Below are 16,918 nucleotides of genomic sequence, written 5' to 3'. Positions count from 1 at the left end.
GCCGTCAGCCGCTCGCAGCCGCGCCGCGTTCCGATCAGGCGGCGCCCGGGCAGCCCCGGCAGCGCCCCCCGCTCTGGGCGGTGCCGGCACGGCAGCGCCCCCTGCTGGCGGCGGGCACGGCGCGGCTCCGCTCCGCCCGCGCTGCAGGAGGGCGAACCCGCTGTGCGGCACGGAGAGAGCGGGGAGGAAGTGGTGCGTTCTAGAACGGGACTCACTGCGACCTAAGGGAACGTTCACAGCCCCCTTCTCACACACCGCGAGTAAAGAGGATGGATGAGACAGACTCCAGGCATTTTTACAGTTGCTTGAGTATTTGAGCAAGAAAAGGGAAGTGCCAAAGACGAAAAGCATTAAAAGACCTATTTACTGTATTAGCGTCATCTGATGCTTCCACTTCAGATTATTCTTGCTTGTTTTTAAGCACTTAAGCTACATCATTGTGGAAGCCTACAGCAAAGTAACTAAATCTTTGCCGTTCTAAACTAACAATCAGAATTCAGATAAGGCTATGATGGTAAAAAAAGAAAAATGAGGCACTAATGCTTCCCCTAAAGATTAAGCAAATATTATGAACTTAACAGAAACAGTGGTTCTGCTCACTAACATGAACAAGAAGCAAAGAAATTCCACCATAAAATGAAATCAGATTTTCCAGTAGACACTGTGTATCATTCACAGCTGCAGTATTTCATGTAGGTCCACAACTCTCATCCAAGTCATTCATACTAGTCAAGAAATACTGCAGATGAACCACATACTAAGTGTTCCATCTGTAAGTTCTGCCATTTGCACAAGCTCTGTATTACCATTTACTTGTACCCATTCAAGTTTCATCCACTATACTCAGCAGTTTTCAAACATACATTCGGTATTTTCTGTCATAGACGTTTGCAAATAATTTTGTGTGAGACAGGATATAAGAATATAAAAGATTGTTCTACCACTGTCCTCTCTGGAAGTACCCAATTTTGTGACCAGAAATTCCACTAGTACGTAGATTTCTGAGTATTTCCAACAAATTGCATTCTCCAATTCAGTACTTACTAGCATCATAAATGTCTTGATATCGTTAGAAAGGTTTTTATCACCTCTGCAGTCACCCAAGCATTTCTGCTAACATTAATTTGAATTGCTGACCTGGCTGCATCTCTCCTACATGTTTAATAGTGTATCCTATTTTTCCCCACACACACCAAAACCCATGACAAAGTCTTTCAGCTGCTAATTTCACTGATGAAGAAGAAGGAAGTCAGAACATTGCTTCTTACCAGCTTCTGGCAATAAGCCTTTTCTTGCAAATAGGATGAAGCAAACTAGAAATGCTCAAAGCCCAATTAATTGTCACAATCAAAACTTTTCAAAGAAGTTTACATTTCTGAAAACTAAAAGTAACTTTTACTGGTAAAGGCTTTATTGGCATTATTTATAAAAACTTACAATTTAACTGAATCTGCAAAGCATAACAATTTGTTATGAATGTTAGCAGTACAAAACACAAGTCCAAACTCATCTAAATTCTCTAGAAGTTGGAATTGTTGTGACTGTACCTCACTGTTAATAATGCTGTTCTTCAACTTCATGCATAAAAATCCAAAATTCTCTTGAAAGACTCTGATGACGGTCCTTGCTTTTCTTGTTTCTGCAAGATGGGAGATAAAAATATCAAGACAACCATTGTCACAAAACACAGTACAATTTTAGAAAAGATTTGAGTATAAATGGCTGTCAATCACTAACCCCCACACACACACATTTACTGAGAGTACAGCAGAAATATTACCTACTCCATCCATAGACCACACCTCTGTGTAAGGAGCACACACAAAACAAAGCAAAAGCTGCAACAGAACATCTCACAGACCTTCACCAACTGACTGAACCAAGAACATATCCTCTTCCTAGCAAACATGGGTATTAATTCAGCCCTCAGCTGAAACTTTGTACCCTATCAGGTGCCACTCTAGTGCTTCCCAGTTCAGTTCTCTATTAGTGAGAAAACTGATTAGATTATATCAGAGGCCGTTCATAACTCAGCGTGCACAGCATTGAAATGACACAAAGATCAGCCCACAGGTTGCCAATTCTTCATCCCACATTTCTTTGCAAGGCAAATCAGGGACAAAAGCTCAAAAAAAAAAAATGACACGTAAGTACATCTGATTTGCAGAAAGTTTGACATTTACCTGTAACCTGTTGTTTTTCTCAGAAAGATTAACATTTGTCAATCCTTTCTGAGATGGATAGCACCACAAAAAATTAAATTCCAGTGATTACCCATGTATTTTATTCTCTTTAAAAGATCATTAATTTCTTCATCTGTGAAATTTTTTCAGGTTCTTCTCTTGTTTAAAGCTCGTGTTTATATCCAGGTAACATTTCTCACTGTTCTGTATTTATCTTGGTGTAATTAAAAATTATGTCAACTTACATAGATTTCACATACAGAAGTAATGCATTATTGTTCAGAACTATTTGAGATTGTGTTGCCAGCAAACAAACAGTCAATACAATGACATTTTTCAAACATGTTACGTTCAGCTGTTTCTTCACTGTCACCCATTTACTGAAATAAAGGTAAATGTCAACAGAAAAATATTGTATTTTTGTTGTGCTTACATAACTTACTCTCAGTATTTGTTTTCCAGTCAGTACAGCTATTTCTTTTAGGTATGTACCATTTCTATACTGTGCCAACTTTCACAAGCTCAGGACATAAGTATACTTGCATTTCCATTATTTGAAAGTAACTAACAATAAAAAAAACAGTTAACTTGTTTCAGGGATACGCCACTATAACTGCAGTAGAATCAGCAGGGTAAGATCTGTATTTAATATGGTTCACTTAGGTACTGGGCTTCTGTTAAACGTGACTTCAAATGGAATTACACAGTTTTCAGTGATTTTACAAATATAAAGACAAGTGTCTAAGGCTGCACGCAGGTAACCTCATCTTCATCAAGTGAATGTAAACCATTTTCTTTTAACCTGTTAACAATTTTTCTTTTTTGGCATTTCTGGCTGCACATTTCTTTCACACTTTCTCTTCAAGTTTGCATCTTGTCTTTTTTGGAAAGCTATGAAACTGTGAACAAGACCAAACCTCAGTTACTTTGAACTGAACTCAACTCTACTGTAAGACTGACTCTAGTGCTGGGAAGGAACATTTCTTCTAATGAACATGAATATGCACATGCTGCCTTATTACTAATATCTATTTCTCATTAGATCTTTTTCTCAATATTGGCATTAACATGTCTGAATTAGTTAGGTACTGGAAGCAACTAGCAGACAATAGGATTTAACTGAAAATAAACTTAAGTAATCTTATGATCGAAGCTACGAGAATGTCTATTAAAATCCTCAGCTATTTGTCTCCAGCAGCAAGCACGGACACTTTTTTCAATGCCCTGAACTAAAAGGTAAAACCTGGTCTTTCAGTTATGCTTGTTACAGAACTAATTTTCTGGTGATACTCACATTTTTCATATGTTGGTTGCAAGTTATATTCTTCAGTTAACTGGGTATTTTTATTATGTTCATATCTTTTCAAAGCATTGGGTTTACTTTTTCTAATTGGAGTCAAAAGAATACCTTAAAAACAACAAAACATGATGTATTTTACTTTCAAAAAAACAAAGCAGCAAAACACAGGTAACATTTCAGGAACTAAAACTTACGGTATCTTCTGAGCCATACTACCATCTGGTTTTTGAGGAAAGACTGAAGAACCCAGTTAACTTCAGAAAATGTTTAATTGCTAGAATTAGTTGCTTTTGAATCTGATTTAAAAAAAATAAGTCATCCACTAGCCATTACCAGAAATTAAATAATGAAGTAAACAGAAGTTTTGGAAAGAGATCACTAAAAATAAATTCCTGATGGGTGGGATGATTTTTTCAAAATGGGAATGTTTGGTTTCTTTTAAAGTAACATGTTCAAAAATTTAAGTACTGATTTAGAGAGCTGCTTTAGCTTATGTTAGAACTTCCAGTCATTGATCCTAAGAGACAGTACTGGTTAGTCCTCTATGAACATATTTCATGATTGTAGTCAAATCTCTGCAGGATGTACCCAGAATCACCTGATTCTAAAGAAAATTCCTTGTAAGTTATGTATAATATATGCATCTGCAGAGTAATGAAGAGAGTTAACAAAACTTACTTTTCACTATGCTATAGAAAATTTTAAAGGACACATACTCCACTATTTACAAATGAACAGTTGTTATGCATTATCAAGATAACCAGTTTTTGTTGTTTTGGTTTTTTTTAAAGGGGCAACTCATGGAACTTACCCTCACTTTTCTATCTTACCCCCACCCCTCGTAATGCAGGAGAGGTAAAAAATACCTTATTTACTTAATTTTCTGATAATTTTCTGATACTTTTTTGATACTTGTTCCGGTATTGTTGTATAATTGAAGTCTTACACATCTAGCTATTTAGCACATAGAAACTCAAGTGCCTGTCAAAAAACCAAGCAGGAACAAAAGCAGGTATTATATGATAACACTGCTATAATGGTATAACAGAATTATGTTGAATCCAAGAACAGACAGATGCACTGTGCTCTGATCTACTGCCTTTTCTACATCTTAAACACCAAAACAAAACAAAAAACAGCAGGTGGCACAAAAGTAATCCTACCAGGATTCAGCAATGTATCAGAAAACTTAATTGTGAAGTAGTGTAATAGTTTCACAATTATAGAATGCACATTGTCTGACAGATTTTTGACAGAATCCACAGAACTTGATTATAACTCCTATCCACAAGCTCTTGTGGTGAAGCCCTGGAAGAGAATTATTCAGACAATAAGTGGTTTTTGCACTAACTTCCAAGTTAAGGCCTTACTTTGGAAATTATCCTGTTTGCTCTTTAAAGATGTCTCTACTAGCAGTTTTCCTTTCTTCACTGGAGTCAGCACTATTTCTAGAAATGAATCAAATGAACACCATTAAAAATGCCAAAAAACTTTTGTTTTTTTTTTTAAATGCCTCTTTCAAACCATAAAATCAGATGCATTTTTAATTATAATTATGATTAACAATTATAGGCCTCTTACATCCTTTGGCAGTTTATACTGGAATGAAACAAGCTTCTTACAAGGTTCATCCATTCACTTTTATTTCAGCTTCATATACTCTCTTCTATTAATATTTGACAAACTCTGGCAAACAAGACAGCATTGCTTGCAATGAAGATTCACCATGGCTTCAAGTACAAGATTCAAGTACACCAATTCAAAACACAAGTGACTAGCTCCAACCTCATTTAGCACAAATTAGTGGTAAATCATATAAAACAAGTGAGCTTACAAGAGTAGGATGATCAGAATCAGGCCAAACAAGTCCAGAACTCAAAATGTAGTTTAAAAGGATTAGGAGAGTTAGTAAAAAACAAATCAACAAAATAATTACTCTCATAAGCTGCATGTCCTTTGTTAGAGCCAGATGATTTCTGAAGTTTCTTTTTATATCTCTCTTCAGCTTCCAGAATGACTCTGTGACGGCCACACAGGTATGGACAAGTCTGCAACATCCTACTAAAAGTTCTGCTATTGTAAGACAGTCCTGTTGTTGTACAACCTGGAAAAAAATAGGGATGGTAGTCATTGTAAAAACCAGAATTTTGCTGACTATGATCTACAATTAACCTCCAAGTTTTCATTACCCATCTCAAAATTGTCTGTACTCAACACCAGTAAGGCAGGAAAAAAAGAACTGCATAATAGTTAGAGGCTTAGCTAGATGAATACAAAAGCAAATTGAACAGGGCTCCATTTTTTCCCTGCTTCTTTCCAAGAGGAAAAGAAGAAAACAGCTGCTCCTAAGTATTCTTGTAGCTACAATATGTTCTTTTAAGCCTGAGGAAAGACAAAAGACACATTAAACAAAATTGGAATAGGTTAGCTCTATGTCAACATTTGTTTTATTTTAAATGCAGAAAAAAGAAAGGAAGCAGATAAAAATTACAGAATAAGTAATTTCTATAATGCCAAGTTTACTTGCTGAATTGCTGGTTCTTTAATTCTTCTTTTCTGAACTTAGCAAAGAAAGACCTGAGACACTTACCTAAACACATGAAGTCTGTCATTTTAAGGGATGCATTTATAATCAAATTACTTTTTTCTTCCTTGGTTATGTCTGAGTAGAATGAATGTTGGTCTGAAGTAGGAAGAAAAAACATTAGGAAGAAAATGCAAGCTATCTTTTTCCGTGGAAATCACACGTGAGCATACCAACATTCAGTTGTATTTTCTATTAGTAGATTACCAAGAAAGTTTAATTGGCATAATAGCAGAAAACTTGAACAGAAATTGCTGAAGTTAAAAGGATCATATTGACACTGTTGTACATCCAGAACAATTTCATTTAATTCAATGCTTACTTTAATTCACTTTCCTAATGAAGCATGTTGTTTCAACTTGAACAGACCAAAATAGCCTTGTAAACTTACACTGCTTAATGAAGTCATATGAACAATATCAATATTTAAAATCAGATGCTCAAAATGTGATGTACTGGAATAATACTTATTTTCTATCTAAATAATTGTATGTGGAGATCAGCTTGGACCCTTGTAAAGCTACCATTCTGACAAACAGTAAACTAATGAATGGTTTTATAAATTAATAGTGAACTACTTTATGCGTAAAGATTTGACTGACCGGATCCTAATTCTGAAATAAATACCCCAGAGAAAGAAGATCAATGCAAATCTGAAAAACCTCATCCTACAACCATCTACAAGCATTCAACACAGATAGCTTCAGGCAGAAATCACTCACTCAGGTAGGTTCTATCCTTGCTCTTACAAACACAGTACAAAAGCAGTTCCCCTGCACATTTTCTATTAAGGGCTTATACTTTTCAGTATAGATTGCATTCAGACTTTAAGTGTTTATCTGTAAGACATTCGAGTAGTTAAAAAAGGAAAAAAAATGTATTATAAGCAGAACAAATTTTCCTAGTAAAATTGTGTACAATATAAAATTCCAAAATTATTCAAACAGTTACAGAATGTACATATTTTGTCATCTATTTTATACCTGATAAAAAGTAGTGATAAAAGCATTAAAAGTTAATTAAGAACAAAACTATCTAAAAATAAGAGTTCGTTTAGCTACTTGTACCTGATGTGCTTGCCCATTTCATATGTTTAATAGTCTTCACTGGTTGTTGAAGTAAGCCTTTCCTAGAAAGATTAACAATGTGAACAAATTTTAACACACATTTAACTGTACATTAATACACCAATTCCAGAGACAAAACAAAAATCAAAGAAAATTCTAAAAAAAATTCTATTACCTATTCCATTTATCCCAAGTTACGTAGCAAGAAGCATGCAGATTGTAATTAATTTTTTCTTTATCAGTAAGAAAGATGACCATGAGAAGGAAAACAGGAAAACAAGCATTTTGTGAGACAAGTGGGCAAAGCAAGAGAACAGCAAAACAACTGTAAACATCTTTTTCTTCCCACTTAGCAGAGCAAGGAAGGAAGAGAAGCATAAGAAAAACAAAGTTTTCTTCCTAATTCATAGACATTGAAATGCAAATTCTTGCAGAACTGTTCTATAACTGCTGGTCTCCTTGTAAGTGCGCAATACAGAAGTATTTTGGTTTCATCCACACCAACAGGTCAATTTCTCATCTAGTCAGTGAGAATTTGAAGGCCACAATCTATGGATGCTTCACCTTCTTCACGATTAAGGCATTATTAGAATGTGGTCTGTCACAGGCCCTCCATACTCACATCACAATCCTATCATTAAGAGAAAAAAGGACTTTACAGATGATGGTGCTACAGACTCTATAATCTTTGGTTTCTGATGTCAAAAATACTTGCATAGAATATTTTCCTGCTGGACAACAAACATTTTCAGCTTTCCACTTGTAGCAAAAGACAAAGCTAGTTAACAGTAATTGAAAAGGCTGACGTTCAATTAGGCAATCATAATAAAGAGCAACTTATTAAATTTGCTTCAATACAAGATACCTACCTTACCTGAAGAAGGGACTGACTTTTTTCACAAGCTGTTTTTTCATTTACACTATGACTTTGAGTTGCAGTGCCTGACTGCATCTCATAAGCTGAATGTGGAATATCACTCTGTTTACTTTTTCTAGCAGAAGCATTTACTGGATTCACAGTCAGCGCAGAAGAATTTACAGCTAGAGCAAGAACTTGATCATCCAACTTATAAGTTAACTGTGGACCACATAATTCTTTGCATGTTCTTTCTATACGTGCTTTTGTATCACTGGGATTCACTTCATGGGATTTTGATGCTTCAATACTGGCTTCTGAACTCCTGTCAAACAGTCTTCCTTCTGCTCCTTCCTTTATTAAAAAGCATTTTTTAATGACTAAACAAGCTCTATTAAAAATGCTAAATAAACCTATTAGCAAGATTAACTAGAATAGACCAGTTTAACTCCCGACTGATTGAGAGCCAACAAAACAGTACAGCTGCCAAAAGAGTTGAAGGGCAGTTATTAAGCCATAGTTCCAGGCTGAAATAATGTATTTGCTACTAATACACATCACTTGAAAAGTTTAAGATTACCCCAACATCCAGTTAAGTAATGCAAAAATCGCTACTCCACAATCAGAGATACCATCTAGTTACATGGCACAAAGAAAATATGGAATAACAATACCATATTCTGTGTTCACATTTGGCCATTAGCAATCCTGTCACAGCAGTACAATCATGGGCATTTCAAGCATGCAAATATTAAGATTACAAATAAAAATGATCAGCAATTAAAGAAAATCAAGCTGTTGCTTTTCCAACCTAAATGATCTCAACTTTATAGAAAATCTGATTTTACAATCAACTAAAATAGCTCATAAGAATACAAATACTTGCATTTCCTGATTGTACTGCACTTACAAGTTTGTATTTTTAAGCATGCATTATGTGCAATAACAGCAAAAGCTGAAGGTCGTAGTTTCTCATACATTCAATGTTTTCTTTCATTTCCTAGCTCACAATGAAATTATCTTAATGGCTTATTTCCTATAGCTCCTTAGACTCAAAATCTGTGTAATTCTACCCTACCTTCATGAACATGCTAATCTCATCATGTTCTTTTTCAATCAAGTTTATTCTGTGCAGAATGTCTTTTGCTTTCTTCCAGTAGTTTCGTTGACTTCTTTCTCTGATTTGCGTGTCCACCTCCAGCTCTTCTGCATTTTTCACACTTAGGGACTTCTCATTTATTTTCAAGGACAATTGTTCAGCTGTATAAAACAAAAATAGAAGTAACATTCTAAATTTTACCACTGAATACCTATAGTTTTTATTATATTTTAGTATTCTGAGGGTCAGGTCCCTCAGTAATTTCCAATGCAAAATAGATCCTGCTGTTAATCTACATTTATACACACACATTAATACACTTCAAAGACAAACTGCAGTTACAAGAGGCAAGTGCAGTGTTTCAGTTGGGCAGTCACTGAACTTGCAGTTAAGCTGTAGCAATGATGCTGCCTCTAAGGTATCACTTTATCATGGATTTATTCCTAACTCAACGGTTCCTTTTCTCACACGGCTTAAAGGAAGAAAAAATACTCCATAGTGACAGACAGTGGAAAGCACCATATCCCCTCAGTTTTGCATTTAAACCAAACTCTCAGATATGCTTTTAGTGCAAAATACATGCTTTTTTAATTAACTAGTACTGCATAATACCTTCACTACTCAGTGAATTAAGGAACAGGTACGTCTCTATTTCATTGGCAGTATTACACAGTTAATTAAAAAAATTATCAGGATGACCAAAAATATAACCTGCTTTAAAAATTAATAACATTTTAAAATATGACAATTGTAGCTTTGATTACAGGCCTGATCATCCACTGGTTTAGTCCCTAAATACACCAAATTAGTATTCTATTCTGTGTGAAATCATAATATTATGCACATCAGGTAGAGATGGAAAATGTTATGGACAGGACCTACATATATGGGTTACACAAATGCATTATTGCAACACTGTTGAAATTTTTACTTTTTCTGCCTAAGTACCATTATCATTCTATGGTGGCAATATACAACTTTCATGCAGAAAATAAGTATCTTTAAGTACAAAGAATCACAAAGCTTTTACACTTAAAATGATCTAGAAAGCTGAGAGAACTTAAATACTGCAATCATCTCTAATTTTCTCAAGCACTAACAGTAAGCTTACTCATTTGCTTGCAGTTCTGCAGCACAAAAGTAGCAGCCTTGTGTAGTTCCTCATCTTGAGACTCAGTTAGTACCTGAATCATAAGTGGAAGACCATTGTTCTCGAGCAGTTCACACTGGTTTTCTTCTAAAATAGGAAGTTATAATGAAAATCAGTTAGTTCCAACCTCACACATGCTTAATCTAACAAGTAGTTTTAGAAACTAAAACCAATAACCTCCAGGGAAATTCTAAAAGAAAAAATTGTAAAAATTCTTAATAAGAATACAAGCGTGCTGCAATGACCCTATTACCAGGCTGCAACAGAAGCACTCTAGATCACACAGGATGATTTGACCACAGTTCAAAACTGCTGTAAGAAACATGAAGGAGGACTAAGCCAAATCACACAGCAGACATTTGTACCCATTTATCTATAGTCTAAAATATTTGAATTATGCTTTGTATTTCTTGACCTCTGGTCTGAATGAATGAATTGTAGAATTTTTCAGATGAGTTTTACCCTGTGATCCCTAAAGCCAGTTCTGAATTCTTGTGTAATAGCTTACTTTTCTTAAACCCTTGAAGATACTATGTGTTAACAGGTCTTAAGGTTTAGAGATGGAAATAAACTTTTCTGAATATTAAATTACATTATTTAATAGAATATCCCCTCAGGTTACCAAATTTGATGAAATGATACCATTAAAGTAGCTAGTGTATGAGAATTCAGTAAAAATATGTTAAAAAAATCTTACCACAGACTTCAGTACAGTGTCCAATTGTTAGAATAATGCTCATTTTTTCCCCCGTATCCAGAGTGTCATTAGACAGTAGGTTCAGCAGTTCTGACACAGTGTGATACTTCACCAAAACAACAGTCATGGCAGCTATCATGTTGAAAATAATTCAAGAGACAAATCTATCAGATAATAAATAAACAGGCAGCATTCAAATATGGTGTTTAAAGGAACTGTCAGCAGACCTCCAAGAGCCTTGGAACTGAGCAGTCCCACTTCTGTCTCACTTTCATTTCAATAGTTTAAATTATCACATCTCTACTGGTGCAGTAATTCCACGTGTGCTATCCCTCATAACCAGCACTGCTCTTTTCTCTGAATTGCACTCTGTAGAGATGTGGTAGATCTGACAAATCATTTGCAATGTGCAAGTTTTGTACACCTCTGCTGAGTTTTTCCACATCCTTCACTGGTTCCAAAACCGAACTGCTACAAAAGGAGCTAGGAGTGTTTCTGGTAAAGAGGGAAAACCTTGCTGAAACAGCACTGCTAGCATATGCATGCTGAAACCTAATCCAGTCACGTACCAGTCTAGGCTCAAAACCAGGTGCAGGTATATTCTCTCAAGGTCTCTGAAACTTGAGTTAGAAGCATGAAATACACTAATCATGGCCAACACAACTCAGATGGAATACACAAAGACCTCATTGAGCTATCACCATCCAGACAATAAAGTAACAATGCTTTGCAGACACAACAGGAACTATATTCACATTTCTCATTTACGTAGCTCCATGTTTGAGCTTGCACAGCTTGTTAGTACAGACACAGGCCTGCAGAAGCACAGCTCTAACTCCAGGATCCAAGGTTACCATATTTCCAGTTTTCAGTTCAACTTACAGAAAACTAGCACCAGCAATTTAATTTTGTTCTCAGTATAAGTTTTCCAGTGTTTATTTCACTATCCCACCTCAGATTAACAGAACCATTCCCACTAGGAACTTGAATTTGATAGGTTCTGCAATACAAACTGGATTTGGATATACTTGACTTAATTGCCTTTCATATCCATTCATACCACATTCTCACCAAACTAGACAATTTTAGAATTATCAGGTATGAAAGTGGCAGTCTTTTCACTCACAGTCATTAGCAATGCAGGCGTCCAGAGTCTTTGTTACTACTATTGCAAGTTTTGTGCTAGAGTGACTCAGACAGGAATCATCATGCATCAGCTTGATGAGGACTTGAGCTAAGGTGTCCAATCCTCCAACAGAAACAAAATATTTCTGCACAGGGGCTTAGTAAGAAAAGAAAAAAAGTCTTAAATACTACAAATCTCAAATTGTATCAAATTGTTTTAGCATTTTCTTAAATGCTTAGAATTTTCTTATTCTTAGACCATCCCTATTTTTCCATGCACTTTTTAATCATTTATACCCGCATAAAAGAACTGAAGTTGGATTTATGTTCGTCCTGAGAAATGCAAAAATCGCCCTAACATGAAACATGTACATACAAATGGTAAACATTATGCCCAAGTTCCACCTACATTCTTTTCAAGATGCAGTAATCACTCATATTTGTAAAATAAGTTTCACAAATTGTTTTTACTGACCTCTCTAAATCGTAACCAATGAGGCCGTTTGCATTCTTAGGCACCCAGTGCAGTGTAAGAAAAAACAACAGAATCTAGTTTCCAGTGTAATAGTTGTAAGAGCAGAAAATGAACTTGCAGAGATTGACAAAAATAGAGAATTAAACATTTAAGTATTGAATGAAGCGCACAAAATAAAAACTGTTTAAAGTTTTATCTTACAGTTATTTGCAACCGTGAGGCCAACAAATGAACAAATAGGACGAACTATCTCAGGCTCCATGCAACTTTCTAGCCACTCTTTTGCATGCGGAAAGACTGAACAGCAAATCTTTTGATTAGCTTCTGGGAAAGTAAAAACAAATAACCTCAAATCCAAGCATAATGTGAAATTTCAGCTGAGAGTAAAAATGAGAACAAAACTTACAATTTACCACAGTTTTTAAACAGCAGCACTTACCATTCTGAGGATTGTTAACACAGGCACAGAGAGTACTACAGACCGAAGACCACAGCTGGTAGCAGCTATTTATATTTTCATCTGACAGATTCAGCTCAGGTGTGGAAAGAGTTGTTCTGTTTAAGAAAACAAAGCAAGTCCTAAATACTCTATTACTTTTTCTGCTTTAACAGTAGCCGTTTGTTTACCTGAATAACTGCAGCAGCAGATTAATGCAGCCTGTTTCTCTGACGTAGGTTTGGCCAAGTTCTGAAAGTGATCACATAGCAGAGTGCAACAAAATCTTAGCGCCAAGTCTAACTTGTGTTTAAATTTTCCATTCCCTAAGCATATATAACCCTCCCCTCAACAGAGGATCACACAAACTTTGGCAAATACATTTCTATTCTATGCTTAACTTTTTCTACACATTGTCAGAAACGACTGGTTTGAGTTTTTTTTGTTTGTTTTACAAACTATAATCAATTTGTTAGAACTACAATATTTTTTCCTATTTAAGGAAACCCCAGTAAGCAACAATTTACTTAGATTTATTTTACTTACATTGATGACCTCTCCCAAGCTAAATGATTCTATATTCTTACGTTTGATTTACATGCAACCTGATAAGTCAATTTTATAAAAACATTACTTACAAAGTGTTCCAAATTTCCATCACACAAATTAGAAAACATAAAAAGGGAATGTGAGTAAAATGTGTGTTATAATGGAAAAAATACTTACTATTATTTGAAACCAGTGCTAAGATAACATAAACAGACATTCTTTTCAAGTTCATGCCAGAATCCTTATTCATTAAAAATAAAATGAGGTCTTCAAATAATGCAGAAGTACACAAAGTTTGTTGGCAGTAAACTGAAACCAGAAAATAAAAACCATTAACTCCTAAAGCAAACTATTTACAGTCATTAATTAGTTTGTTAATACAGTAAATAGATGCTCAGTGGTATCCAATACATGGTGAGTGGAGTCAAAACAGACCTACAAAGGGACTCAGGGCTTCCTCCTGCCATCAGTTCCAAATTATCTCAGTCCCAGGCAAACTTTGGAACAGTCTGCATGTCATTACACTTGTTAACGAGGAAGCAGAGCTACCTGTTGTCATACAGACAAGCTGGCTACATAAATCCCAGAGAGACAGACATATTAACCCTAACCTTATTTCTTCAAATCTTGGGGTGGTCAGTGAAATAGCAACACATTTGCTGCCTTTCACATTAACTAATTATTATGTAACGTGATTTTTGATGCAAAAAGATAAGAGACAAAGAACAATATAACATTATCATGGCCAACTTAGAAATACACAAAGCAGTGTTTATTACCATTACTCTCTATTATGATTCCTAGTGTAAATAAAGCTGCTTCCTTCACCATGCCATGAACACTTGACTTTGCAAGATCATTTATAAACCCCAAGCCACCAATTTCTCGTAAATATTCACATGCTTCACCTACAACAGGAAAAAAACAAAAATTAAAATTTTACTTTTGATACTGTGCAAAAAGAAAATATTAAGATGTTACAGTTCCTAAAGTCTTACATCCTTTGGCTAATGCTTTTTTCTGCCCACAGTAACAACCAATTTCTTAACATACATTGCAAATGGAAGTGATTGTGTTGTTTCCAAGGAAAAAATGGTTCTTACTGTTTTGTTGACAAATTGAATAAATAGCAATCAAAGCCTCTTTCTGGGATGAAGGGCAGTCCATCTGGTATTTAAGGCATTCAAGCAGTAAGTTCAAATCTGTTTTCATATCTAAACATAAAAAAGAGAGTTTCACGTGAAGCGTTATCTTTTCTTCATATAAATTCATTTAGCATTAAAGTAAAACTTCTCCAGAACATAGCATGAATATGTAATCTAACAAAAAAAAAGCACAAGAAAAGCACTTTATACACTATACACTTTTATACATCTATACCTAGCAAGCATAACCTACGTCCCATTATGGATATCCCTATCTACAGTGATTTGAGCATGATCCATAGTTAGTTATTTGAGCACTGCTTCGATAAAAGTAGCAGCCCCATTTTAATATTTCTGGTCTTTCATTGTTATCTTATTGTAAATGTCAATAATTGCTAGTAAATGGGATACAAGTTACTAAATAGTATGTCTTCCACTTGCAAGTTGCATTAAGTATATTTAGTGAATAATAGAGTCATATATAGAGTCATGAAGACCTGAGTGCATTAGCAAGAGAATCCAGGAGGATTAAGCTAAATGCCAAGGCTTGCTACCTGGTGTTTATTTGAAGAAGACTGAATCACTTGCACAAGAGGTAGCACCTTGACTCAGGTGCTTACATTAGCAGGTTAATACAAAGCATTTGGGAAAAGGGGCAATAACATACAACCCCAAGGAGATAAATGACTATGATAACTTGTTTCTTAGACTTTTGTTATAACGTAATGACTTGTTTAATGACTATTTACTAACTTGGCAGCAGCAGATACTGTATATCTGAAGCACTTGCACAGTTGTGGGTTTCTTTAAAAAATTAAAATACTAGAAAAATGTGGGTACTTATTAGCAGGAAAGTGACTTTGTGGTAACATTATTTATTGTTTGAACAAGGCAAGAATCTTAAAAATCTGATAAGGAAAAAACATCTCCCTCTAACAGTTCACCCTCCTTGGAAAGTCTTGTCACAATCTACTAAGGCCTTGTAAAACAGATTTAGATAATAAAGGAAAACAGTTTGGGGTATCTTACCACACTGTGTTTTTTGCACCTTTTGATTTTCCATTTTTGGTTGCATCCCTGCTCTTGTTCTGCAATTGCAAGGAAAAGGCATTTTCTTTTTGCTGAGATCATATAACTTTTTTTATTGTTATTCAAAAATACAAAATTTAACAACTTTCAAATTTTATGCTATCATCTGACACAGTTTAATACTGCCTTCATGGCAGAGCCTTCCTTTAGAAATGCTCTAATATGGACAGTATTTATAGCTACTGTTATGCCAATGGCTTTCAAAGTCAGTGTTTTGCAGCAACCTGGTGACCTACAATGGCAGTGTGGAATTGCTCAAAGAACCCACCTACAATTAAAACAAATATACCCACGGCTGCCATTTAATGCAATAAATCTCCTCAGATTTTCCTTACAGCAGGCTGCCAATTTTGTCATCAGCCAAAAGGCAGTGAGATCACCAGATAATGTTACATAATCACATCTGACATCCAGCACAAATACATCCATCTCTTTCCTACCGCCACCGAACCAAAACTGCACTGCTTTATTAGTATCAAAAACAAAGGCAGTAACGAGCAGGAGCCCTGGCACTGAGTACTTCTTACATTAAGACTTTATCTTAGCTCACTAAAGTCACACACAAAATATGTGAAATGAAAACATCCACAGCACTGGTTCTACATCAGCCTGGCGCGCTCCGTTTCTGATCTGGGCACAGCAGTCAGTGCGACGCCCGGGCCAAGAAACAGAACGGCAGCCAAGGCTCGTTGGCAGCTCTTGCTTATTCCAGTCTGCGCCCCGTCATGCTGGGATGAACCGAAGGGCAGCCCCAGCTATCGGCCGCCCAGGAGCCCAAACACACGCAGGTGGACCACGCCATTTTCCTTAACCAAGCTCCGAGTCCCACACGCGAAGAGAGGCTGATGCGAGCGTCGCAGTCACCGACTCCAAGCTCTCAGCGATGGCCTAGCTGCAGGTGGAAACTTTTCAGCAGCAATAAAACCAGCGTAACAACAGATTAGCTATCCTTCCCGAAGTAGAGCAACGGCTCTGAGAAATATCAGTGCCAACCCGACGAAAGCAGCCAGCCCCGCTTTCCATTCACAGCTACCGACGCCTCAGCCCAGCTATCCGTCGCCACGGCGGCGGCCCCGCCCGCTCCCCGCCCCGCCTCCCGCCTGAGGAGAGCCGCCCGTTCCCGCCCCGCGCCGTTCCCGCCCCGCCCGCCCGCCACAGCCGGC

The 16,918-nt window shown here is 36.3% G+C and overlaps 1 protein-coding gene across 8 annotated transcripts; it reads right to left on the bottom strand.

Annotated features, from left to right (window-relative positions):
* Positions 1–74: 74 nt before the first annotated feature.
* Positions 75–16,876, bottom strand: TERB1 (telomere repeat binding bouquet formation protein 1). Of its 8 annotated transcripts, none has more exons than XM_090149352.1 (19): positions 16,749–16,876; positions 16,540–16,647; positions 15,696–15,754; positions 14,625–14,735; positions 14,301–14,429; positions 13,699–13,830; positions 13,164–13,224; positions 12,976–13,115; positions 12,738–12,860; positions 12,063–12,218; positions 10,937–11,068; positions 10,201–10,326; positions 9,069–9,250; positions 8,004–8,344; positions 7,135–7,196; positions 6,074–6,166; positions 5,420–5,587; positions 4,854–4,931; positions 75–1,639 (listed from the first exon to the last, which is right to left on the bottom strand). In XM_090149352.1, the coding sequence occupies exons 3-19, from the start codon at positions 15,739–15,741 to the stop codon at positions 1,434–1,436; spliced, it is 2,286 nt and encodes a 761-aa protein (XP_090005478.1). In that variant the 5' UTR covers positions 15,742–15,754; positions 16,540–16,647; positions 16,749–16,876; the 3' UTR covers positions 75–1,433. The 8 variants fall into 8 exon arrangements, with proteins under 8 accessions (XP_090005478.1, XP_090005475.1, XP_090005479.1 ...); XM_090149354.1 differs by adding an exon at positions 3,478–3,591 and having other exon boundaries at positions 1,553–1,639; positions 16,540–16,876; XM_031614950.2 differs by lacking the exon at positions 16,540–16,647 and adding an exon at positions 3,478–3,591 and having other exon boundaries at positions 1,553–1,639; positions 12,976–13,091; positions 16,749–16,777.
* Positions 16,877–16,918: the final 42 nt, after the last annotated feature.

The sequence above is a fragment of the Phasianus colchicus genome, chromosome 13 (genome assembly GCF_987193195.1).
Source record: "Phasianus colchicus chromosome 13, bPhaCol1.hap1.1, whole genome shotgun sequence".
In the NCBI taxonomy this organism is placed as follows: domain Eukaryota; kingdom Metazoa; phylum Chordata; class Aves; order Galliformes; family Phasianidae; genus Phasianus; species Phasianus colchicus.
The sequence above is the reverse complement of the archived record's forward strand: the minus strand, read 5'-3'. Positions and strand labels throughout refer to the sequence as shown.